Here is a 25,283-nt window from a genome sequence, read left to right as displayed (position 1 = left end):
TTGTTTAATTATATGGTTGGTCTTAATTTGATCGGTGCTTTAGCATTGGCCACAAGAAATGCTATTCTATTATTATATATATGTGACTGTTACTTTTATGATTGCATATATCACGCTCATTATTATTTATACAGTTTGACTTATCTTCGGTTTACACTGTACGCATTCACCAACTGTATGTGAAGAAGCATGCTCATTCTGGGTTTTAGTTTATTTTTAAACACTCCCTCCGGTTCATTAAAAAAATAAAAAAATAAACTCCTTTATAAACTACTTTCGGTATTTAATATGAAAGGTAATTTAATATTTATTATTATTATAAATATAAGACTCAAATTCACTTTATTTCTCATATTTATTTTTTTTTTTAAAGACAGTTTTTGTAATAGTTATATATGTTAAATATTTCATCAAATGGTAGTTATAGCCAATATACTTAAATAATAAAATATTTTAAAAAAACAACATATTTATTAAAAATAATAAATTTAACTAATTTATTAATATAGCTGTTTGACTTTCTTCTTTTTATTTTTAGTTTAATACTTTCCCACAAATCAGCGATAAATCCCAACCGCGCGCGCATGTATGCAGCTGAATTTGAAAGGGAAGACGAATGATGAAGATGAACGGACCAAGCCAACAGAAGGTGCCAGACAAACTGGAATGATCATGATGTCTTTTTCATGTCGCAAATAATTAACGCCAGTGGGGCGGCATCAGCTTCGGATTTACTATTTTCAATAGTTATATAAAAGTTAATTAATTAATTTAAATAAATTTAAAAAATTAATTAATTAGTTATTTACAATGAATCAGTGTTTTTTAACAAACAATATTTTTAATAATCAAGTATATCAATTAAAACTACTATTACAAAAATTATGTTAAAAAAATAAATATAAGAGATAACATCAATTAAAATTTTATATTTAAAATAAAAATAAAAATCAAATCAATTTTTATATTAAATTTGAATACAGTATTACATAGAAATGTGATCAAACCTCAAACGTTATTTCCTTTTGTGACAGAAATACGTGTACCAATGGCATTTTAAAATGGGAGACTGACATTTAAGTTTTGAAAGATCGAATTAATTACAGTTCAATCCATCGTGCTAATATCGATTCTGACTGTCGTACGCTGGAATTTCACTTGCAACTTGCAAGCTGATATTAATTAGAAGTTGGTACAAATTTTAATTCTTTAAATTTTTTTTATTTTAATTTTGGTAAGTTTCATTTCTTTTATAATATTAGTCTTTATAATTTATAAATTAATTAAATTATATTTTTTTTCTTGAATGATCAAAACTTATAGTTTAGAATATGAGACCAAAACTAAAATGCAAAACAATTTAAAAGACCAAATATTATATTAACCTTTAAATTATGCAAGTTAACCCACGTAACAGAGATTAAAAACTAGCTAGCTAGGCTCATAAACTCATAATCAACTATATTTAATATAAGAGTTAGTTAACTAATATGAGTAAATCAATAAAATTTGTTAGGTTAGTTATTTATAATACATAAGTATTATTTTTTTAAATACCCTTGTTAATTATGTCCATTAGTTAGAACAATTATTTATTAAATCTTTAACGTGTGTAACTACTACAAAATTTACTTTAAAAAATAAAAAAAATACGATAGATAGAGTGAATATGGGTCGTATTACTACTTCTCCTGTTTAATATAAGAGTTAGTTTCACTTGTATTTAGTCATAATATAAATTTTAATCAACTTTGTCTTTCATATTTATTCATTTTTTCTCTCCAGCTAATTCTTGTAGTAATAATAGTTCTAAACTTCTAACTAATACACTTAATTAACAAAAATATCTTAAGAAAAATAATATCTATTTATTACAAATAACTCAAATTAATCAATTAGCTCTTATATTAAAGACCGGAGGTAGTATTTAGAATTAAATTGAATATTAAACAGGCCCTTATATTAAAGACATAAGGAAATATATAAGTAAACCTATATTTTAAATAATTAAGTATGAGTCATGCCAATCTCCACGAAGAATCGAACACAAAGTGTTAAGAAAAAAAGCTCATTTTATAATTCATGCACAATTGCGCACACAACAACACAGATATCATATTTTAAAGAGTCAATAACAATATTACCGAAATAGAAACTCTTGTATGGACTTATTTGGTTATGATCGCTTTTTTTGCCCCCCCCAAAAAAAAGATGTTGCTATCACACGTCTTTGCATTGTGTCATCTTTTGGCTAGGTCTGCAAGGCAGTCGTAAAATTTCAAACTGTCAAGTATACGAGCAATACTAAAAAATCAGGAAAGTTTGTTCTTTTTCAGGATGATCTTGTTTAATCCATAAGCATTGAATTAGAAAATAAAGACCTTAAATATTACTTTAATTTTGTTTTTTTTTAATGAAAGCAGAACAAAGAAGAATCAAGTGCTAATCGAAGACGATGCCTTTAAGTTTTTGTTTTTAAAAGAAAAAGGCGCACTATATGACACAGAGAAATCAATATTAATAATAAACAAGATATTGCACATAACAAGAAAGATGTGGTTATTTTTTGTGGGGAGGAAAAAGAAAAGGAAAGATGTGGCCGCGAAGCAAAGAAAGTGAGATCCTAAGATGAAGGTGGATGACGCCTTATTTAATTTGTTTCATGTGGGTCTATAAAGTACCCTACCCTCCCCTTGCTACTTTTATGCTTATCAAATTTTGGATATTACACTTCATTTTATTTTGTAAAGTTCCTCTCTCGATTCTGTTCTTATCGATTTTTGGATATTTCGAATCAATTCAGTTTGCCATGTAAATTTTTCCTGCTTTTCTTCTTAGCATTTACAAAGGAAATGTTGCTTCGGGCTTTGAGTAAACAAGTTATAAATTTCATATTACTCTTTCAGTTTTTAATATATGACTTGATTATTGTGTCAATTTTAGTTTTAAATATATATAAACCTATTTATCTATTTATCAGTTTTTTAAATTATCTTTATTGATTAGCCCTTGACCATAATTAAACAGGAGAGAGATGAAGGATATTAAGAAAGATAATTATAATATTTAAAAAAAAACATATCATATTTTTTATAATTAACTAACTTACATAATTTTTCTTAATCTAATCAATTTAGTTGAATATGTTTTATATTAATGACTAGAGAAGTATTGTTTTGAGAATTCATTCTTCGTAAATCTCATGAGCAAATGAGATTGTATTGTTCTCCTTCTTCAAATATATATACTCAAGTGCCAGAATTGAAATTTGGATGTTTCAAATCAATCATTAATTGTTGTTGAAAAATCAACCATTAATATCCAGTATTATTAATCAGATTCAAGCATTCTCGAATTTAAATGGGATCTTTTCTCAGGGAATTTTTTATATGCTCACGTGCTTGAATTTAAAACTTTATAAGTAAGAAGCCATAATCATTATCGATGGTTAATTCTTTTAGATATTAACATATAAATGTTTATGTATAATGTATGTATTAATGTATAAGCATTATACGACATATTCTTTCAATTTAAAAGATAAACCATACGATATGGATTCTGCACATGTGGGGGCAAAAAAAAAAACCAATCGCAATCATTGATACAGAGACACAAAGAGAAGGTCAGTATTATTATTTATTACTATCATTATGCGTGCGCGTACCCACTAAATCTAATCTCCCAAACGATGCTTTCAACAAATAGTACGCAGGGAGTTTTTGGATATTCTTAGAAGCATTTTTTAAAGGTATTTTTTTTTATATAAATTGAGATAAATTTCTTTGTATATTTATTTTGTATATCATAAAACCACTTCTAAAATCGTGATTTGAGTTTCATCTAAACAACTTGTAATGACATTTGTTTTCTTGCCTATTAAAACAAATTTAAAAAGTTCCTTGAGCCTAGCGAAGGATATTTGACTTAATTTTTTTTTGTTAGTGAACTTGAATTTTTTATCCCGCATTCTTTCATCCATATCTCACAATTAATTTGAGAACAAATTGATGAAGATGAACTACTGATGACTCGATTTATAAAATATTTTTTAAAAATTTTTCTTGTGAATTTATCTTTATGTTATTTTATTGAATCATTCGCCATTAATAAGTATTTAGATTAAAATACTCCCGGATTTAATTATAATAACTTTCTTAATATATTTCTTCTCATTAATTCACAAACTGAAACATTTGATGTTAGCTGAGAGAAATATTGTCTTTTAACACAATTACATTAAATTGAGTTTGGTAAAATTAGACCGAGGCTCTATTTAGAATGACTCATAAGTAGTTTTTTAATTATTATTTATGGAGTATGAAGCAAGTCTACAAAAAAGTTTTATTTTAACTTACATAAAATGTGCTAATAAGTGTTCTTAATCTTGATTCCAAGTGTAACCTATGATCAAAGTGTGATGAGAATTAATTGGTGTGTAAAATATATATATTCGCCAGTGAAAGATCAATTTCAGAAGAGGAATTAAGATCGTCAAACCCAGTCGCGACACAATCTTTTTGATGAAGTCTTAACAATTCACTCAGTCACTGAGTCTGCTTCCTGGGAAACCCAATGAAATTGGCAATTTCTTCCAAAATTTCTTAACAAATCACAGGTTAGTTATAAGTAGTATCCGAGAGTCGAGATGTTAACAACGTATTCCCACCATTCATAAACATTTTTTATAAATAAAAAATTTGGATAAATTTTTATAAATTAGTATTTATCTAGTTTTTGTATTTAAAACCAAAGTGAATTATATTAAAAAAAATGTTGATTGGAGGCGAAAGCAGGACGATAAATGCGGGAGTAATAGGCGGAGTGGCGCCATGTCGGCATCCGACTTTTGGCGGACCTTAGCAAAGTTGGTAGGCATCAGATGAACGAACAGACCTCATTATTTATTTCTTAAATTAAATAAAGAATCGGTGGCTTAGAGTTGATCAAAGAAAAACACACAGCATATATAAACAAAAAGATTAAAAAGAGGAAAAGAGAATCATATCAAAACGCATATCGATATGCAGCAGCGGACGATAATAAGTGGAGATTTTGGTGGGCGCTCAATCTTTTGGATCACGAAAAAGGCCATATCCCCCTCCCCAAAAAACTATTATTTCAAATCTTTATATGTCGTTAGAGGTTAAGTACAGTGAAAGAGACTGGTAATGACGTGACGAATTAATATTTAAATCTTTATAGAAAAAATACATTTAATATCTGATAGTATTTTAAATAGAATTATCTTTAATAAAAGGATATTTATACATAACCAAAAAAGTCTTCATGTGCCATCTCCAATCATTTATTATTTCCATATTTTGCTTCTCAACCTTACTATTATTGCTATCAAATGCCAATCTTTTGCTCCCAACATCTATCATTCATTCCCCAACATATTTACTATCTCTCTCGCATTACCATCCTTTGGAATAAAGTCCTCTTTAAAGCCTAAACACAGTTCTTGATTCCCCCCTATACCCACTCCATCTCTATACTTCCTGTCTCCCCTAAATCCCAGTTCCACTGTTCCCAGAATATTAATATTCACTCACACATGCCATTTTCAATTCATTGTTCCTTTGCTGTTTTTTTTTGACCCATATATATCTTTATGACTAGCTCATTAATATTTCCAAGGCTGCCTGAGTTGACGTATAAAATATAATATAGGCACATAGTTGATGCCATCCACGATTCCACTCACACTCGGTGCAAAACGTGCAATCTAGATGCGATGTACCCAATATGCCGATTTTCTACTTATTTTTTTTGGGCATCTTAACTATTTTTATGGCTGTGCCTTTTCTCCCCTTTCCCTGGGTGAGAAACGGCGGGCGGCTATTTGATAGTCCATTGATGGGGTGTAAATAAATACAAGTTGTTTGCCTATGTTAACAGCTCTACCATACAATGAATGAACAGCCAGCAATACACAAGTTTACCAAGAATGATATCTATGTCCATGTATGTGTGTATCGTAAATATAAAATAAATTGTACTACAAACTAGTTTCTATATTTTATTTAGGATCGAAAGATATATATAAATTTCTTCCTGGACCATGGGATGTAGGAAGCACGTTGCGGCTTCCTTCTCTTTGGGCTCACCCAGGCTTTGCTTTGACATCATGAATTGATAACACAACAGTAAAGCTGGTACGGTAAAGAGCTTCATGAATGCCGGAAAACGACGCCTGCGTTTCAGCTCGCAGCGCCGACCCACCCATACATACGCGTGCCTCCTCCCATTTTTTCCTTTCCCCGCTTTTAATGCCGTTTTACGCCTCCTCCTCTGCCTTTTGTGTTCCTCAGAAAAGTTGGATCGGGTTTCTGTACTTTGCTATTCAATAATGCAGCTTGCTGGCAGCAAAAATATCATAATAACAGAGACCCGTGAATCTAATAATAACAAAGAATACACAAGCCCGCGGCTTCAAACCTGTGATAGTTAGATCAAATGCTTCTTTTCCTTTATACATTAATTATGTGCTCACAAACTCAGTGACTCCATAAGATTCTATTACATATAGATTCTACGACCCTTGGATTTCATATCAATAAAGCTCTAAAAAGAAAAAAGCATAAAGGTATCGATGTCATTCAGATAAAACCATTTTGTTGAGGAGATGATAACCATTATGAACATGTCCGTTCCCTTCTTTGTCCCAAATATACTCTTTCATGTAAAACTCAAATTTTTCAACCACGCCCTCCGGCACTGACACCATCACCCTCGCCGCATCAGAATCACCCACCACCGGTAAAAACAAGCAGTAAATATCACTGGTCAAAGGCCCCATTTGCAGTGCCTTCCCTCCTCCAAAGTCTAACTCTTCTAACCCTAGCTTCGACCACTGTGATATTACCAAGCTGGCCGATAGATCCGTTTTTACTGTTTTGTCCTCCAACAAATCAATCATTGACCTCACTTGCCCGTCGTCCAGCCTTGCCTTCTCTTGTTGCACCAGTTTCACGCCATTGCACAGGCCGGTCTCCAGCAACTCCTCTACTGTGCTCTCCACGCATCCTAACACGAATCCGTTCCCATAATACCCCTGAGGGATTTCTGGGCTCAGCTTTTTGCGAACGTTGACCGAGAAGAGGAGCTTCACATTGAGGGCGGGGGATAGGTCCAGCGATCGAACCCAGGAGCGCCACGTGTGCGAAGCCAGAGCTTCGAAGGTCGTGCACTTTACGACGCACTGCTTCTTGAGATGAAGAAGGTGAGAAGAGGTGAAAGTGAAGCACGTAGCCACGAGGGTCTGCGACTGCAATAACTTTACCAGGTCCACCTGAGATGATGATGATGATGAGGAGTTAGTTTTTGTGTATCCTGAGTGAGAAAACTTCACCTGAGGAGGATTCCGAGGCTTGAGGATGTTTCGAGAATGAAAGGGCAGTATCGGCAGATCACCATTCGGCGATGTGGTGAGGTGGGCCCAGGCGTTTAAAAACTGCGATGTGCCCAGGCCATCGCATATACAGTGGTTGATGGCGGTACACACCGCCATTCCTCCGCATCGGAGACTCGTCACCTGTGAAGATAACGAGATGAGGATATTATGGTCAGTTTAAGTAAAATTAATTTAAAATATGATACAAGGCAAGGTGGAACAGCCGTATATTATATACATTTACACACATGCTTTCGTGAAAGCAACAAAAGGAGGCATAATATTAACAGCATTTCAACACAGAGATCCCGACCTCGAAACATGATTTTGAAAGTAAATGCATAGGATATGATTATGACCACATAAAGTTGAATAATAAGAGGGAGGGAAGATATAAAGTTGCCATCAAGATTTCACGAAGGCATAAAAGATTAATGGTCCTTTCCTTTTCTTTTTTCCCCCCCTCAACCGCGTGCTTGTTGAGGTAATTTCATGTATCGAGAAAGGAATCAATTGCGGGGAGAATTGTTTAAAGAGAAAGCTGATCAATGACGTTGATGATTGCTTGGAAGTGTAATCATTACAGGTAAGCACTGAACGAGTTGGAGAATGCAAAGCTTTCAAGAGATCTGAAATCTGAATACCCTTATTATTATCCGGCGGGGAATATGCACAGTAACATACCTAATAAAACTTAAAAAACTAATATATTCTAACTTGTCGACAGTGAAATACGCACGGACCTGACATCTCTGTTGACAGAACAAGCTCCATTTAGTTGCTTTTTATACTTCATGCACAAGGCATGAAGCAAGTTTTATGTACTTTTTTTCGGTCGAGTGAACTTTACGGGAACAAAGTAAATTTATAAGTCAATATGTTCATTTCTAAGAATCAGTGAAACAAGAGAGTTTCTTATAGCCAATTGGGTTTCACTGTCTGTGGTAAAAAAAAAAAAAAAAAAAAACCCACAGAAGAAATAAAAGCTGATTGAGAATAAGAGGAAAGAAATGAAACAAGCAAGAATCAGACCTGGACAATAAGAGGAGGAACGTCCAATAAACTCTGAGCTTCCACCTTAAATAAGAGCTTCCTCCAGGACTTGTTTGGCATGTTGGAAGATTCTAGTAATTCATCGGCGGTGATGGGCATGAATGCTTCGACGAAAAGAGCTCCTTCTGCGTTGCAGTCCACGTGGAGCTTCCCTTGGTCTTCATCGCTGGCCCTCAATCTTCCAGCTAATGGATAGTAATCCACGAGAACTCTGGACAAAGAAAGCTTCAACGCATCAAAGCTCACTGATTTGCGGAACAGATAAAAATACTTAATGGAGAATCTGAGGAACTTTTGGTCGTCAAGGTTTGAGAGATAGAGAGAGTGATTTGGTGTAGGAGCACTCGGGCGGATTATGATGGGTGGATTAGAACATAGACAATCTGGGAGGTCCCTGGATTTTGATTTTAGCATTTTTTTTGGCTCTCAAATCTTCCTAGTACTGTAGCAGTTTTCAGATAATGATGACGATCGTTGCCAGGAGATGGAGAGGAGGTGGAAGACGAAGGAGAGGGAGGGGCTTGATTTGAGTGAAAAGTTAAGGGAGATGGGGCACAAACGACACATCATCTTAAAATCTAGGTACGATGAGATTCCACTGGGTAGAAGGGAAGGCTAAGATGAGGGCAGCCTCATCGTTAAAAAGCGTACAAAGTTTTATGGAGACCTAATTTTTTTTTATTTGAAATTGAAATTGTATTTAATTTCTTTTTGTTTTAAAAATATTTTTAAATTAAAATTTTTTATTTTCATTTTTATTAATTTTTAGAGAGAATTACCAAGAGATCCAAAAAAAAATTTAATTGTCAAAAAGCAATAATAACAAGTGACCAGTCTAAATATATTGTCATTCTCACTTTAAAATTTGTCTTTGTTTACTTTTTATTTGTTGATGGACGTTAGAATAATTTAAATCTTTTTTTGGAACTGATTGTAATTCTTCCTGATTTTTATGAACCTGAGTATATGTTTTTTTGAATGTGAAAAATAATATATATTTTCTAAAAACAATGACGTCTTCTTTAAAAAAAAAAAAAAGAATTTTAAGATAAATAAATTAGGTCATCAAAATTATTTGACATTATACGTTTTATTATTAATTTTACATAAAAATTATATTAAATTAAAAATTACAATAATAAATCTCAACATATTTTGGTTATATTAACTGGGACACTAACCGCAAGCCCTTTTCGAAGGAAAAATAATTATTATTTGAAGATCCGAGACGGAGAATATTCACCGTATCCTCCACAACACATGGACCGTTGCAGTTACTCTGCCTTAAAAGCACCCGTTTGCTTACGGTTAGTGATGATGACTTCACCAGCTAAATTGCGTTCCACCTGTCCAACGAGTATGCATATTGCATAGATGAAGATGATGGAGCCCCAGTTACGCCAATTTTAATTAAAAGCAAAACAAAGAAAAGAAAGAAACCTAGTAAATGGTCTATCGTGTGATAGATGACCATTTTGGAAAAGCCCGGAGATGGATTAACACACGCAAGCAACAATGTTATGATGAATTAGAATTTGTCTTTGTGGGCCTCATAGTTGAAACTGAAAGCATCGAAGCGCTCCCTGTCTCTGTCCCAGTGAATTCGAAATGTAAGTTGTTTTGGTCTCTGGGAGTAATTTAAGGAGAAGGTTTGCAAAAGTTAAAGTTTGAGGTACACGTGAAGTTGAGAACGAAGTGAAAACTTTGGCTGGTCCTAAAATGGTCAAATCAAGCTGAAAGCAAAGGGGAAGGACTCTCTTTTCTAGTCGTCATTTCAAGGTGTCATATCATCTCAAATGCCACGCTAACCTCAAGTAATGCGATTCATTATTATGGTGCTAGTACCATCGTAGCACCCTCGTGTCCAACTCTGGGGGAAGGGGGGGGGGAGATAGAGAGAGCCCAGTTGCATGTCTGGCTGACAACAGTGTGGCTCCATTGTTATTTGTTACACAGTGGTGGATTGGACAACGTTGTTTATTCATGTTTCATTATTGTACTCTGTTTCGCTGTTGTGCTTCAGGATGCTGCCTCTTCTCTGGCTTTAGGCATCTGTGCGGACTCATTCAAGTTTTATGTTTATTGTCCCTCCTTCCTTCCCGTATTTATGTGGACCATAGTTTTGAGTAAGAGCTTCTTTAATCACGGACGACATTCCCAGCAGGGACGCTCTCCAAATGAGCTTGTCTTCAATGAGTTCGGGTAAATAAGAAAAAAATTACAAAATCTCTATAAAGTGATAGGAAAACAAAATCATTAATCTGAAAGAAGTACTCATAATTTAGCCTGTTAGTCATCACTGCCATGACCAGGTTCAACCAAAAAATGCAGCATCAATGAATTTGAGTGAACTTCTCATATGATTACCTGCCAGTAGGGACCATATACGGTAACGCTTAATTAAAATCTGGTTTATCAGCAATTCAAATCATCTGCCCTTTTCTTTTCTTGCAGATTAATTTTCAGTTTTCAACAGATTCTTATCAAAATTTATGAATTGTTTATAGATAACTTTTTAATCATGACTTACAAAATACGAAATAAGTATATGAAAAGAATTTTATCTCGACTTTTTAATCGTGCTTATAAATACTTATAATTATGATCCCAAACAAAGCTTAATAACATTCAAATGAGATTAAGAAGATGTTTGGATAGAAATCTAACCATAATTTCAAAAGTGATTTTACAATATACGAAGTAAATATATGGAAGAGTTTATCTGAATTTGTGAAAAAGTATTTTTTAAAAACACTTCTCCTAATTCCCAAACACCCCCTAAATTGTTCAGTGTTCAAACACGGTTCGACCTGTTAAATTGATTAAACATACAGTAATTGATGTGAACCCTTCAAACAAAGGCTGTACTGACTAAGCTCTGGCTTAACGATCATTTAATCCAAATATAATAATCAACAAACTTGGGAGAAAAGGCAAAGAACTTTGAAAGAACATGTATCCATCTTTTTGACTTTTGAGAGATTATCAGAATAGGGAATCTAATTCTCGCCGAGAACGAGCACAGGTTCGATTCAACGGCTTTTGACTCTCGTCAATCTGGGGACCAAATTCTATCATTAAAGAACCCCCACCCCACCATCACTAATTCACTAGAGCCTGATCCGTTACGTAATACGTTAAGTTCACACCATAAGACCAGTATAATCTGACATCATCTTAGATCATGCTCACTATTGGACTAACTGTTCGTCTACTAATGTAATTGTCTCCGATGTTGAAGGCCTGCCATCTTTTGACCTGATATGCTAAAAAACGGACACAAGAAATGGCACACAGTGCAAGCCAATTATAGAATGCGACTTTCTGGGATGATTCAGGACCACGTTAACGTGATGTATACATAACATAAAATTCTTAACAAGTCCTACAATTCATGAGTTATGAAACAGTGCAGCCCACTTCTTCGATTCCGTGGAAGGCACAGACTCATACTAACTATTACAGATTAGGTGAAAAGGTAGGCAGCTATTGCATCTGGAGAAGTGTGATTGTTTTACAACCGAGCAACATATGAGTTTGATTGGGTGACATATCTAACCCATCGATGTGGATTATGAGCTTTTGACTTCATCGCTATTTGCAAGTACTTCACCTGTGGCACAACAAGTGGGATCTTAAAATTACTCGAGATTACAAGTGTTTATTTAAGTAGAAAAAGATGAGAAAAACAGCCGGCAATGATGGGTAACAAAGTTGATAATATGATCCTTAAATCACGAAGACGATAACCCAGTTTCAACAGAGGAGAGCCAATTTCGAACACTCGATTGGTGATTACTAAATTGCTCTCACCATCAAGGTTTCAAACGACTCCTCGGTTTCAGTTTTAGTAGGCACTAACTGATTAATCAGGATAGGCAATCTATCAGTAGATAATAGGTTAATCTTTGATCGTATTGAAATTCTTGCCATAGTGGACTAGAAAACCAGATTCAACAAAGCATTTCATATATACGGAAGCCATTTTCTTTTAGCCAGTGATATAGACAGATACCATTTAATTTCTTAGATTAACAGAACACTACTGTTACAAGTCATGACAATGGTTCAACCAGAACCACGAAAAATTTCTAGATCAGGGCATCCAGTTTCAGCCCATTAACAAGAAGTATATTTCAAATATAGCTTCGAGAGAATTTTCAATATTTTACCTTAAGCCTTGAAGCACTGTACATGGGTATAGTGAAGGACATGCTAATTGGCCCTGCTTCCTTCATAATATTTCCTGTGCTCAATACAAACAAGTTAAATTATTCGCAGGGATGTATCTCGTCAAATATCCAAAAAGAACATCCAGTAGCGCAGTACCATGTATTTCTTGTGAAGATGTAAGCTTTGCACGTAAAGTATGCTCAGTTCCACCACCAATCTGCAAGAGAATGGACGAGTCAACACTAAAATCCAATCCTACCAGTGTAGTAATTATAATAGCATCAAATATGCAGATGTGGAAACTATAGTGGAACTAAGACAAACTACTGCAAAAACTTAAAATCAATTATTTGGGGTAATATAACAGATCGTAAGTTCAGAACTACCTTCTTTAAGCCCCACTCCAGTCTCTTATTTGCTTCCTTAAAGTCCGTTGTTCCAACAGCCCCGGGCTCCAACTCAAAATTAACACTGAGTTTCAACAGGTAGGAAAAGCAAGCAGCTAAGATGGTAAGAAGACCTTCAAATGCACAATAAAGCACCCATTTCTTGTGCTTTGGAGAAGCTTACAGTTCAATTGTGCACTTGGACATGCAAAGCCAGTTCACTATACGCCCATATAAGGGCATCCAAATGTTCAATTATGTTGTCTCTAAATTTGCTTCATTGTCCCAATCCTTTTTATCTTTATCATCATCGTAGAGTAGGTCAAAGGTAATTTAAAAGGGACAAAACCCAAGAATGACATGTATCTCAGACTAAATGTTACTATGTATTAGGCTGTGTCAGCAAAAAATTGTGCCTCTGCTATGTAACTTTTATGTATATGAAGGAAGATAATTGGATTGAAATACCGAGTTGTGTATGTTGGAAGTGGCATCTCTATAAGAACTGTGTTAGCATTGATGCTTGGTAAGAACTCTGCTCGCACTTTGATGATCACTTCAGCCTAAGAAAATTACAGACTTTCGGAGTGATAAACAAGACATTAAGATGTCGAAAATCATAGGGCGTTTAAATCACCTTAAGGGGTCCTGCTTCTTCAATCAATGCACTGATACGAAAGGGTGGCTTAAATGGTTGAGTCATTCGATAATTCATGACAGGAAACTCACCATCGGATGGCACCTACAATAAAACAATGATTTGTCAAGAGATTCATATATAAAAACCTTTCAAACTGATATATTTATGGTGATCAACTATGAACTTACCAACGTCAAAGTTCGGTCAATGTCAAAATCATCAAGGTGCACAGATTCATGGAAGTTACAATCATCAAGGATAACAGCCCCTGAACTTCTATAATCTGTCAAAAGAGATGACTAAATGACATCAGGGATATATTAAAGACTATGTTTCACAACAGGGGAATTCCCCAAAAAAAAAAAAAAAAAACCTAGCTAGCATTTGTGGGAAAATAAACTATACCACAAACTGACCTACCATTTCTTCCTATACTAAGGTCCTCATTGAGAGCAAGTCGAATCTCTGGGTTGCCAGTAAGATAACTCTTCATTTGGATGGTGCCATCTATTTCACTAGTAAGTATGAATCCCTGGTTGCAATGATAAATTCATGTCAAAGTGCTTCAAAAGTTTGAATTCATAGACGTGTATAAGAGATAAACATACAGCAAGTGTCATGGGAAAAACTGTACATAACAAGAACTAAATTCTCACACTGGAGTTAAATGTGACACTTATTTTCTCAATCACGTCAACAAAAATCTCATCCCTCTTTTTACCCCCCAGGCTCATTTGCAACAACAGATTTTGTAATAGCTGTTCTTGGCATTCGTTTGGTCCCTTGCTGCAGATACAAGTGTTTTGACAGGTAATGAGACCATAAATTCATCTAAACAGCCAACAAAATATGCTTATAGCATGAAACTGACTAAACAAGTGATTACCATAAAAATGGATGCCGGACCAAGGGCAGGCAATCGTGCAGCATCAACCACAATTGGCTCATTGAAAACATACGACTTCAAAACCTCAGTTGATGTAGTTTGGACATAACCAAAATCCTGATACGAATACATTTCAGCAAAGGTACATATTAATTAAAGATGAAATGATGGAATCATAAACATGGCAAAATGATAACCTTCAAAAACAAATAAGGACAGAAATAAAAGAAAAATCAGGTGTTCACAACTACATAATATAAGCCACGCAATGCAGGGAATTTAGTTTCAATCCTTAAAAACTGTTAGAAAGCCCCTGATTATCTCCCTTGATTCTCTCCATTATTGCCCATGATATTAGCTAGAAGATATATTTCCTGATTTATTGAGATATTGCAATATATGTAATTTATGGCTGATTGATTGTACCGGATATTATTTCTCATCCGGACTCTATATATTGTAACCCAATCATATGGAATAATATATGAGCATGAAATATTCAGCAAAGTAAACATGGTATCAGAGCGTAGGGTTCCTCCTGAACCCAGAAAACTTCGTGCGTCGCTGCCGTGAGAGAGAGAGAGAGAGAGAACGCGAGGAGAGAGAGAGAGAGTGAGGCGTCCCAGATCTGAAGCCAGGAGCAGACCGTGGACGACACCGCCCCTCCAGTCCTCACCGGCGCCCTCAGATCGGCGCATCCCTTGAAGACGACGCCGAACGGAGCTGCGCGTGAAGCCCACGCGCCGTCACAAGCTCCACGCGTGAAGCCCACGCGCCGTCACAAGCTCCGCGCGTGAAGCCCACGCGCCGCCACTGCCTCTGCGCGTGAATTGCACGCGCCGCCGCCGGAAACCAACAGTGCCTCCCAGAGATCCAGAAAATGAACCCATCAGAATTCCCACCCCTTTTTGGGTCCGTTCGTAATATTCCAATGGCCCTTATGTCCGGTACATCCTCAAATACTCAAAGCACTCCTTCTTCACCTTTAGTCACCTCTCAAGCCTCTGATCCAGAACCATCCCTAACCTCTGAACATCAAGCTATGGTGGTGGCTCACAAACTTAATGGTAGCAACTATCTCCAATGGTCTCAAAGTGTATTAATGTATCTACGTGGGAAGCGTAAGGAGAAATATATCAATGGAGAGGCAAAACAACCTTCACATAATGATCCCAAATTTGACACCTGGTTTGCTGAAAATAATCAGGTGATGTCTTGGCTGTGCAACTCAATGACTCTTGAAATCAGTGAAGGATACCTCTTGGCAAGCACAGCTAAGGAAATCTGGGACGCTGCTAAGAGGACTTACTCCACACTAGACAACACTGCAGCCCTATTGGATCTAAGGAGGCAGCTCAAAGATCTGAAGCAAGGAAACTTAACTGTAACACAATATTACAGCACTTTAACGAAGATATGGCAGCAGTTGGATCTCTTTGAAGTTCATCCTTGGAAGGACATGGATGATGCTAATTACTACAGACACTGGTGGAAAAAGGACGAACCTATGACTTCCTATTGGGTTTGAATGATGTCTTTGAAGAAGTAAGAGGCAGAATTATGGGTCTAAAACCGCTTCCCTCCCTATTTGAAGTCTTCAGTATGGTCAAGTTTGAAGAAAGCCGGAGACACCTCACTCAGGGTAACCAAACCCCAGTAGATGGCTCAGCATTAGTCATGAGGAGGTCCCCAACATTCGAGGGATCTGAGAAGAAAGGGAACAAGTGGTGCAATCACTGTAACAAGAAAGGCCACACCAGAGACGAATGTTGGAAACTACATGGGAAACCAACCCAAGGGAAGCAGAAACAACGGGAAGATAGAAAAAGCCACCACACCTCCTCTGAAGAAAAAGGTGATGAGGGAGACCAGTTGACCAGAGAAGAGCTTCAAATGCTTCGTAAGATACTTGAAAAACAAAACAAATCAAAATCAGTTCCCAACGTGAACTTGATTCAGTCAGGTAATTCTATTATAGCCCTTAATGCAATGGTAACTAGTGATGAAACCTGGATTGTTGACTCCGGTGCTACAGACCACATGACTGGTAATAAGTCCCTCTTCAAAACCTCAAATATTGCCATGAGAACCTTAGGGTAAAAGTAGCAACTGGACTATATACTAAAGTTGAGGGTGTTGGCATTGTGGCCCTATCTGATGATCTGGAAATCCATAATGTTTTGTTTGTTCCTGCTCTTACCTGCAACCTTATATCTGTGAGCAAATTGACTAAAGGACAAGTATGTCGGGTAATCTTTGATGATGTTAAGTGTGTTTTTCAGGATTCGACCTCGGGGAGGAAGATTTTGACTGCTAAAGAATGGGATGGACTCTACTACTTTGAAGGAAAAGATATGAAGACTGCAGGAGCCAAGAAAGCTATGGTTAGCTCTAATTCTCAGAATAAAAATGTAATGTTGTGGCATCAAAGATTAGGCCACCCCAGCTTTGATTATATGAAGCATGTGTTTCCAACTTTATTCAATAAAAATTCTTTTCCTTTCCAATGTGAAACGTGTCAAATTGCCAAACAAACTCGCGCCTCTTATCCCAAACATACTTACAAACCTACTGCCCCGTTTACATTGATTCATACTGACATTTGGGGACCAGCCAAAATCAACACCCGAACAGGCACAAAGTGGTTTATTACATTCATCGATGATCACACCCGGGTCACATGGGTTTACCTTATGAAAGAAAAATCCGAAGCTTTACAAATTTTCAAAAACTTTCACTCTTTTGTGAGAACCCAATTCCAAACTCCCATCAAAGTTCTAAGAAGTGACAATGCCAAAGAGTATGTGAGTGGAGCCTTTAGGGAATTTCTTGAGCAGGAAGGAATCCATCACCAAACCTCATGTGTCTATACTCCTCAACAAAATGGAGTTGCTGAGCGGAAAAATAGGCATCTTCTAGAAGTAACCCGAGCTATTATGATGGAAAGAAATGTTCCAAGTCTGTTTTGGGGAGATGCTGTGCTAACCGCTGCTTATCTCATCAATCGAATGACCTCAAAAATTCTCCATTTCACTACCCCCATTCAAAAACTCCTCGAGACCTACCCCACCTCACCTATCATCAATACCATCCCTCAAAAGGTCTTTGGGTGTGTCGTCTTTGTTCATAAACATGATGGGGGCAAACTTGATGCTAGAGCAGAAAAATGTATTTTCCTAGGGTATTCCTCCACCAAAAAGGGATATAAGTGTTATTGTCCCACTACCAGAAAACTCATAATCTCCAAAGACACAGTTTTTTATGAGGATGATGCTTATTATCCCAAATTACCCATTCAGGGGGAGCACTATGGAGTAGAATGGCTAATTACACCTGAACCTACAACCAATCCCAACACACATCTTACCACCCCTCTTGAACCTGCCATACCACAAGAAGAAATCATTGTCCCTGAACCGGAACCAAAAACCCCTAGTCCTACACCTCCACTAGAGCACCAAAACCCCACAAACACTCCTCACCCGACTCACCCAATGGAAACAATGCTGAAATTGATGCAGGGGTGACAGAGCGTTCAAGTCCTCAATCAGGTGAGCAGGATAGTAGTAGTAGGGTTCCTTCCATTCCAAGGCAGCAACATGATTCCAATCCAGAGTTGGATCCTGAAGAGCTAGGATGGCCCATTGCACTTAGAAAGGGGGTAAGATCATGTACTCAGCATCCTATTCAAAAATTTGTCTCCTATGGCAATTTATCTGCTAGAATGCAAACCTTTGTGGTGAATAGCTCACAGGTGAAGATTCCAGAAACATTTCAACAGGCTATGAAAGATCTTAATTGGAAACGTGCCGCATATGAGGAGTTGAGAGCCTTAAAGGAAAATAACACGTGGGATATTACCACACTTCCTAAGGGCAAGAAAGCAGTGGGTTGCAGGTGGATCTTCACCCCTAAATTCAATCCTGATGGAAGTATCAACAAGTACAAAGGAAGATTAGTTGCAAAAGGGTACACCCAGACTTATGGGATTGATTATCAGGAAACGTTTGCTCCTGTGGCAAAGTTCAACACCATCCAGGTACTCCTGTCTCTAGCTGCTAACCTTGATTGGTCTCTACATCAACTAGATGTGAAGAATGCTTTCCTAAATGGAGATTTGGAGGAGGAAGTGTATATGGAAATCCCAGATGGAGTAATAGCTCCACCCAACTCAGTTTGCAAACTGAAGAAATCACTATATGGCCTGAAACAGTCTCCACGAGCGTGGTTCGATAGGTTTGCCAAGGCAATCAAAAGGTTTGGCTACGTCCAAGGACAAGCTGATCACACTCTCTTCGTTAAACACAGTAATGGAAAGGTAACGATCCTAATTGTGTATGTGGATGATATAGTCATAACTGGCAGTGATGAAGTTTCTATCTCCCAACTCAAGAAAGCTCTAGCTAGGGAATTCCAAGTGAAGGACCTAGGACAAATGAAGTACTTTCTTGGAATGGAGGTTGCAAGATCCAAAAAGGGTATAAGTGTGTCTCAACGAAAGTACACACTTGATTTGCTCCACGAAACAGGAATACTTGGGGCTAAACCTAGTGAGACGCCTATGGAAGAATCATGTAATCTGGAAGTGAAACCAGACGGGGTACCAGTCAACTCAGAAAGGTACAGAAGACTTGTAGGTAAACTGATCTACTTGACTCATACAAGGCCTGACATTAGCTATGCTGTTGGAGTAGTAAGCCAATTTATGCATCAACCCCAGGAAGAACATATGGAAGCAGTATACAGAATCCTGACCTACCTCAAACTCAATCCTGGAAGAGGAATATTCTTTAAAAAGGGGAGTACAAGGAACATAGAGGTCTACACTGATGCAGATCATGGGAGAGCTGTGGATAACAGAAGATCTGTCACAGGATACTGCACTTATGTTTGGGGAAACCTAGTCACTTGGCGAAGCAAGAAACAGACAGTAGTCTCAAGGAGTAGTGCTGAAGCTGAGCTAAGAGCTGTAGCCCTGGGGGTATGTGAAGGAATGTGGGTGATCAGACTTCTGAAGGAATTGAGAATTTCCTATGAAGGACCTATGAACCTCTGGTGTGACAACCAAGCCAGCATTGAAATGACCAAGAATCCTGTGTATCATGACCGAACAAAGCATGTTGACATTGATCGACACTTCATCAAAGAAAAGGTTGAAGATGGCACAATTAACCTGAGCTATGTGCGCTCAACTGATCAGATTGCTGACGTCATGACCAAACCTTTAGCCAGAGTCAAGTTTGAAGGGCTTCGAAGCAAGCTGGGAATGGTTGACATTTACTCTCCAGCTTGAGGGGGAGTGTTAGAAAGCCCCTGATTATCTCCCTTGATTCTCTCCATTTATTGCCCATGATATTAGCTAGAAGATATATTTCCTGATTTATTGAGATATTGCAATATATGTAATTTATGGCTGATTGATTGTATCCGGATATTATCTCTCATCCGGACTCTATATATTGTAACCCAATCATATGGAATAATATATGAGCATGAAGTATTCAGCAAAGTAAACAAAAACCTATTAGACCATTAACAAAATATCATCAAAAAAATTCACAAAAGATCATCACGAAGAGTGAAGAGGGGACTCTCAGATTTGGCAAATGAAAAGTTGAAAGCAGCTGTCTGTGAGAAACTGAAAGAAAGGAATCCAAACATAATGACCAAAAGTTGTGTGTGAAACTTAGAATCATAAAGACAATGTAAACACGAAATGTTCACCAAAGCCTAAACCAACTGGATTAGAAAGGAAATACATTGCCGCATGACAATTTTGGACAGGTATTCCACATTCAACTCAGCCAACAAGAATGCTAAATACTTACAATGACCTCATCCAATAATTCATATACGAGCACAAAGTTCTTCCGCAATGAATCTTCATTAAGAATTCCAAGGTAATCTTTGATGACCCGTGCAATTCTTTGAAGAAGTTCCAAAACAAGAGAAGGGGAGATATTGACTCTTGTTGTAGCAACAAACAATAATCCAGAAACCTTCACGTGAAAGTAGTTGACGCCATCTACATTCTATGAAAAAAAACAGCAGCCAGATGAGCAAAAGGGAAAAAAATAATGATTAGGATGAAATTGAGGACAAGTTGTCTAGAATCTACGTTTTTTTATTCAGTTTAACCAGCAAATGCAAAGAAATAGGAGAGTAGTCCGCAACTAAAATGGAAAGAAACTGATGAACTACTCAAGGCAAACAGAAACGTAAAATAACTTATAATCTCAGACATGAGGTTCCTGGGAAAATATTCCTAGGAGAATGGAAAAAAATTACACTTTAACAATTTCTTATCATGTAGAGAATACCGACAAATACAGGAGGAGCATCTCCTTCATCATCCTCTTTCCAGAACTTCACTTTGCGGAAAAATGTCTCCGCACTCCCTTTCTGTACATCAGCACGATCTGCATTTAATTTAAAGCCAAAAGGGAAGAAAAAAGTGTCAATTGCCACACGTCATTGAACAGGATTGTTTTCTTCACTTCTCTTGGTTATTCACATCACAGGTTGTTTCGGAATCATCCGAGGTAGAACAGATGGATTCGAGAGCTCATTTGCATTAGTTTTCGTGTGGCCTGCGCAACGTTTATGTTGATTGCCGTCTTTCTTAGTACCTTTGAGTACTATCCTCCTTCGTATTTCCGCATTTCTTATTCTCAGTGAGTGATATGGCTTAGTTACTGCTATGTCACGAGAGTGTGAATTATTTCTCACGGACAGGTCAGAACACAATTGAATATCAAACTCATTCAGGGTTTCGTTCTAGCATGAGGATGATAATTGAGAGTAAAGAACCAGTAAAGCCAGGCCGGAGGGCCCTCCAAAATATCTAGCCGGCACTACACAAAGTTTCATGTGAGGTAAATAAAGTCCTGTGGGATTCATAAACAAACAAAGAAAATGAAACAAGTTTCAAGAAATGGATGCTTTTTACTATAACACCAAGAAGTAATTCACGGAGAGTAAAGCACATAACAGTGGCAGCTATATGATCAAGGGAGAAGCATGTTCTGCTACAGAAGCAATAACGCTTCGTCTGCTCCGGGACTACGAAGGAAGAAAACAGTAAGACGAGCGATTGCTTAATCAAAACGGAAAAACCTCATATTAGGTAGAATTTTCCATTACTAATTACAATTTGACTAATGGAAAAAGGAGGAGGAACGGAGAGTGAACAAGCAGTACATGGATAACAGGATAAGAATAAGAGTACGGCGCAGAGACTCACAGTCACGAAAGACGATATTGTCACCCCTCTGTGAAAGCACGAAGAACTGAGAGATCATGTTCACAGCCTTGACTCTATGTGTTGGCTCTCCAGATTCCGGACTCTGGACTCACAGCTCAACTCCGGTTCGCAATCCTTTATCGCCTCATCTTTTCCGTTTTCCTCCTGCTCAATCTTAGGTCAGCGGAGAGGATGGTGGCCCCCACAAGCACACTCGAACTGCCACGTTTTATTTTGTTTGTCTTGTTCGCTAACTGCCACGTTTTGCTGACCCCACATAGCTTCCACCAAAGGCACCTTTTCTCCATCGTTGATCCCTCGGTAAGTTGGACAATTGTTCTGACAAAATTATTAAGGGGGAAAAAAAAAAACTTGGCTCCCAATTCCCAAGCATGATATTTTGCCCAGCACCCGACATGGAAACCCGCGAGAGAAGTCGTGATTCACGTTCGTAATAGTGCTGGTGTCCTTATGCTCCAAATAAATAAATAAATAAGTAAATTCGGGTTATGTGAAAGGAACATAAAATTTGAAACATCTCGCGAATTTCAAACCCTTTTGTGGACCGCAATTTTGGACATTTTTCTTAAAACTAGTTTTTGTCCAGGAGACGTCTTTTTATTCATGCCTGAGAATGGGGTTGAGTGTTTGAAGTTCATGGGCTGCTGTCCAGATAAAAGAGTTCACAGGCCACACAAGCAAACGCGTGACTAGAAAGCATGAGAATGAGCCCATAATCATTTTGGGTTTGAGTTGGGCCTAACGAACTTGCTCGGTGTCCCTCTTCTGATGGTTTTGTTTGGACCATTGGCCCTACTCTAGGCCCAGTTGAATTCGGTACTTTTGTTAGCAAAAGAAAAAAATAGAAAAAATCACAAAAAAACTGTGAAAATTATAAAATAGCAAATTGAAATCTGTTATAACATTTTTATGGGTTTTGAAAACAATTAGATTGCAAATAACAACACGTAATTTAACAAAATACCATATTTGCAATTTTTATAGTCTTTTTTTTTTGCGATTTTCCCAAAAAAAAAGAAGATATGTATATGGGGGAAAACCACGGAATCCAGTGCCTTGAGGGCAATATTTATGTTGCACAAGGCTGGTCAGGCAAGTTATCGCGCAAAGGTAAGGAAAAAGATGGAAAATATATGTGAGGAGAGTCTCATGAATCTATTTAAATAGAATGCTTTTTTTTAAAAAAAAAAAAAAGAGTAATTCAAAGTGGAGAGATATTTTTATCGAGTACGGGGTGAGGATCTCTTGGGGGGTTTTGCCAAGTCAAGAAACAACAAAAGTAGAGGTGACTTTGTCAGGCTCTCAGGCCTTTCCTTTATTTTCTTTCTGTCTTCTCAATGCTACGGAGGTTTGCTTTGTATCTCCCCTCTCAAATCTTTCTCCATTGCCTCATCCCCCATAACAATGTGAACACAAAATCCTCTTTCAATCGATTCTCTGTATCTTTATTTTGAACTGAAATTCCGTTCTAACCTCCTTGTCTCTCTCTGTACACATAATTATTGAATGTATCAACCTGCCGGCAAATCATATCCTCTTGGCTTAACTTTTATGCTTGATGCTTACCCAAACGTTCCAAGTTCACAATTGCTGATGACAGAATGAAGAAGAGCGAATGTAGTATCAATAATTTGCCTTCGGGATGAAGCTAAGGCCAAAAAAATATGAAGGACACTGACAGCGAAATCTAGCGATAAGGTTTGTAACAAGACGAAAAGATGAAATGACCTCACTAACTAATATACTACCTCCGTTTTTTATTATAAGAACTTGTTTGACTTTTAATTTAATATAAGACCCCAATCCACTTTACCTTTCATATTTATTGATTTTTTCCAAAGTAGTCCTTAAAATAGTTGCACATATGAAATATTTCATAAAATGGTAACTCTAAGTGATATACATGATTAACAAGGGTGTTTTAGGAAAGAGAACACTTATTTATAATAAATAATTAATTTAACTAATTTTCTTAATCTTTCCAAATTAGTCAACTGAGTCTTATAATAAGGATCGGAGTTAATATATGTGATTCCTTTCAAGTTGCACGTTCGTACGGCAACTTTCAGTGGCTTTAATTGCTTTCGTTCTGGTTTGAAAATGTATGATAGATATATGTAAAAGAAACAACATGAGTGCGTTTCCTAATGTGAGGAACGACTGGGAGGTCTTAAAGTTGGCAAAGGAGCGAACTGTAGCTGCACATGGAGTTGATTTCTAAAGTAATTTAAAGTTAAAGACAAGCTGTTTCAATTCCTTTGCGAAACTTTTGGTCGCTAGATACTTTATTTTCAAGGTGGATTCAATTAAATATAATGCCTCTTAATTAATTTGACGTTCTGTGTGACCGACGACATATATGGTCTGCAAAGGATGCTAATGAATAAGCCTTTCTTTGTTTTTTGCCTCAAAATGACAACGAGTAAGCCCTTTTTTTTTTTTCTCCAAAACATCCGCAAAACAAAAGAGCAAAGACCCGACAATGAGATATATAGTACAATAGCTTATTTGACCTTAAATATATGAGCGTCAGATAGTTTGTTTTAATCCCTAATATGAGAGTTTAATCTCTTAACTTATATATTTTCATTATTTTTTCCAAAGTAGCGGTAGAATTAGATTATTGTGTGATGTTTTATAAGTTAATGATATTGATAATACTCCAAAATAAATGATTAAAAAGAATGATACTTTAAGAAAATTAGTACATTTTTTTTTACAAATAACTGAACTTATTTTCTTAAGTCATGTGAATTAGTTAACATTATATTTGCTTTTATAATTAGAGAAAATCATTATGATGTAAATCTTCAAACAAGTGATAAGCAACATGAAACTAATTATCGCTTTCCTGCATCAAGACTACTTATCGTTACATGCATGTTCACGTGTTGTTGTGAGATTTTTTTTTTTTTAATTCCTTTTGTTTTTGCTTTCGAATCTCACAGTGGTTTTCTCTTGTATTTAAGCCATGATAGAGTATTGTAATTTAGAAATCATGCTAAACAAAAGAGGAAGAAAAGGGAGATCATCTAAAATAATATACAATATAGATTCTTCGAAAGACCCGACGAGGCTTCATTTTGACACCACTTTGCAGAAAGTGGAAATAAATAGTACGTCGTCCCACTCAACAAATGCACCACCAAATCCCTTTTCCAAGCTGGTAAAAGAAACAATGCCATCACTGGCATGGGATATTGGTGCATTTGAAAATATAGATGCCCTTTGTCTAATTATTCGTTTTCTTCGATTTCTCCATAAAACTACTGTTATTGGTTTCTAACTTCGCTATGTCTATATAAATTGAAGTTTTTTTTTTTTTTTTGCGAGATAGATGAAAGAGAAGAACCCGTGACTGTCTTCCTTCAATGAAATGAACAGTGCAATTATACCAAATTGAATACAACTACACAAGTAGGCTAATAATATTATTATTGGGGTCGATCAATGACCACAACGTATAACATAAGAACAAATAG

The 25,283-nt window shown here is 36.5% G+C and overlaps 1 protein-coding gene and 1 pseudogene across 1 annotated transcript; both read right to left on the bottom strand.

The window, feature by feature from the left end:
- Positions 1 to 6,453: 6,453 nt before the first annotated feature.
- Positions 6,454 to 8,999, bottom strand: LOC114747117 (fatty alcohol:caffeoyl-CoA acyltransferase-like). The gene is made up of 2 exons (XM_028935407.1): positions 8,432 to 8,999; positions 6,454 to 7,540 (listed from the first exon to the last, which is right to left on the bottom strand). Exons 1-2 carry the CDS (start codon positions 8,864 to 8,866, stop codon positions 6,602 to 6,604), a joined length of 1,374 nt encoding a protein of 457 aa, XP_028791240.1. The 5' UTR covers positions 8,867 to 8,999; the 3' UTR covers positions 6,454 to 6,601.
- Positions 9,000 to 11,730: 2,731 nt separating this feature from the next.
- On the bottom strand, positions 11,731 to 21,877 carry LOC114747118 (AP-4 complex subunit mu-like; annotated as a pseudogene).
- Between the last annotated feature and the right edge of the window lie 3,406 nt (positions 21,878 to 25,283).

This window comes from Neltuma alba, unplaced genomic scaffold, assembly GCF_004799145.2.
Source record: "Neltuma alba isolate B1F8T4 unplaced genomic scaffold, ASM479914v2 tig00005219_pilon, whole genome shotgun sequence".
Taxonomy (NCBI): Eukaryota; Viridiplantae; Streptophyta; class Magnoliopsida; order Fabales; family Fabaceae; genus Neltuma; species Neltuma alba.
The sequence above is the reverse complement of the archived record's forward strand: the minus strand, read 5'-3'. Positions and strand labels throughout refer to the sequence as shown.

Excerpts from the sequence above, each read along its gene's own strand:
- LOC114747117 (XM_028935407.1), bottom strand. The coding sequence starts at position 8,866 with ATGCTAAAATCAAAATCCAGGGACCTCCCAGATTGTCTATGTTCTAAT. Across the intron at positions 7,541-8,431 it reads TTCCTCCTCTTATTGTCCAG|GTGACGAGTCTCCGATGCGG; the intron begins GTCTGATTCTTG and ends TTATCTTCACAG.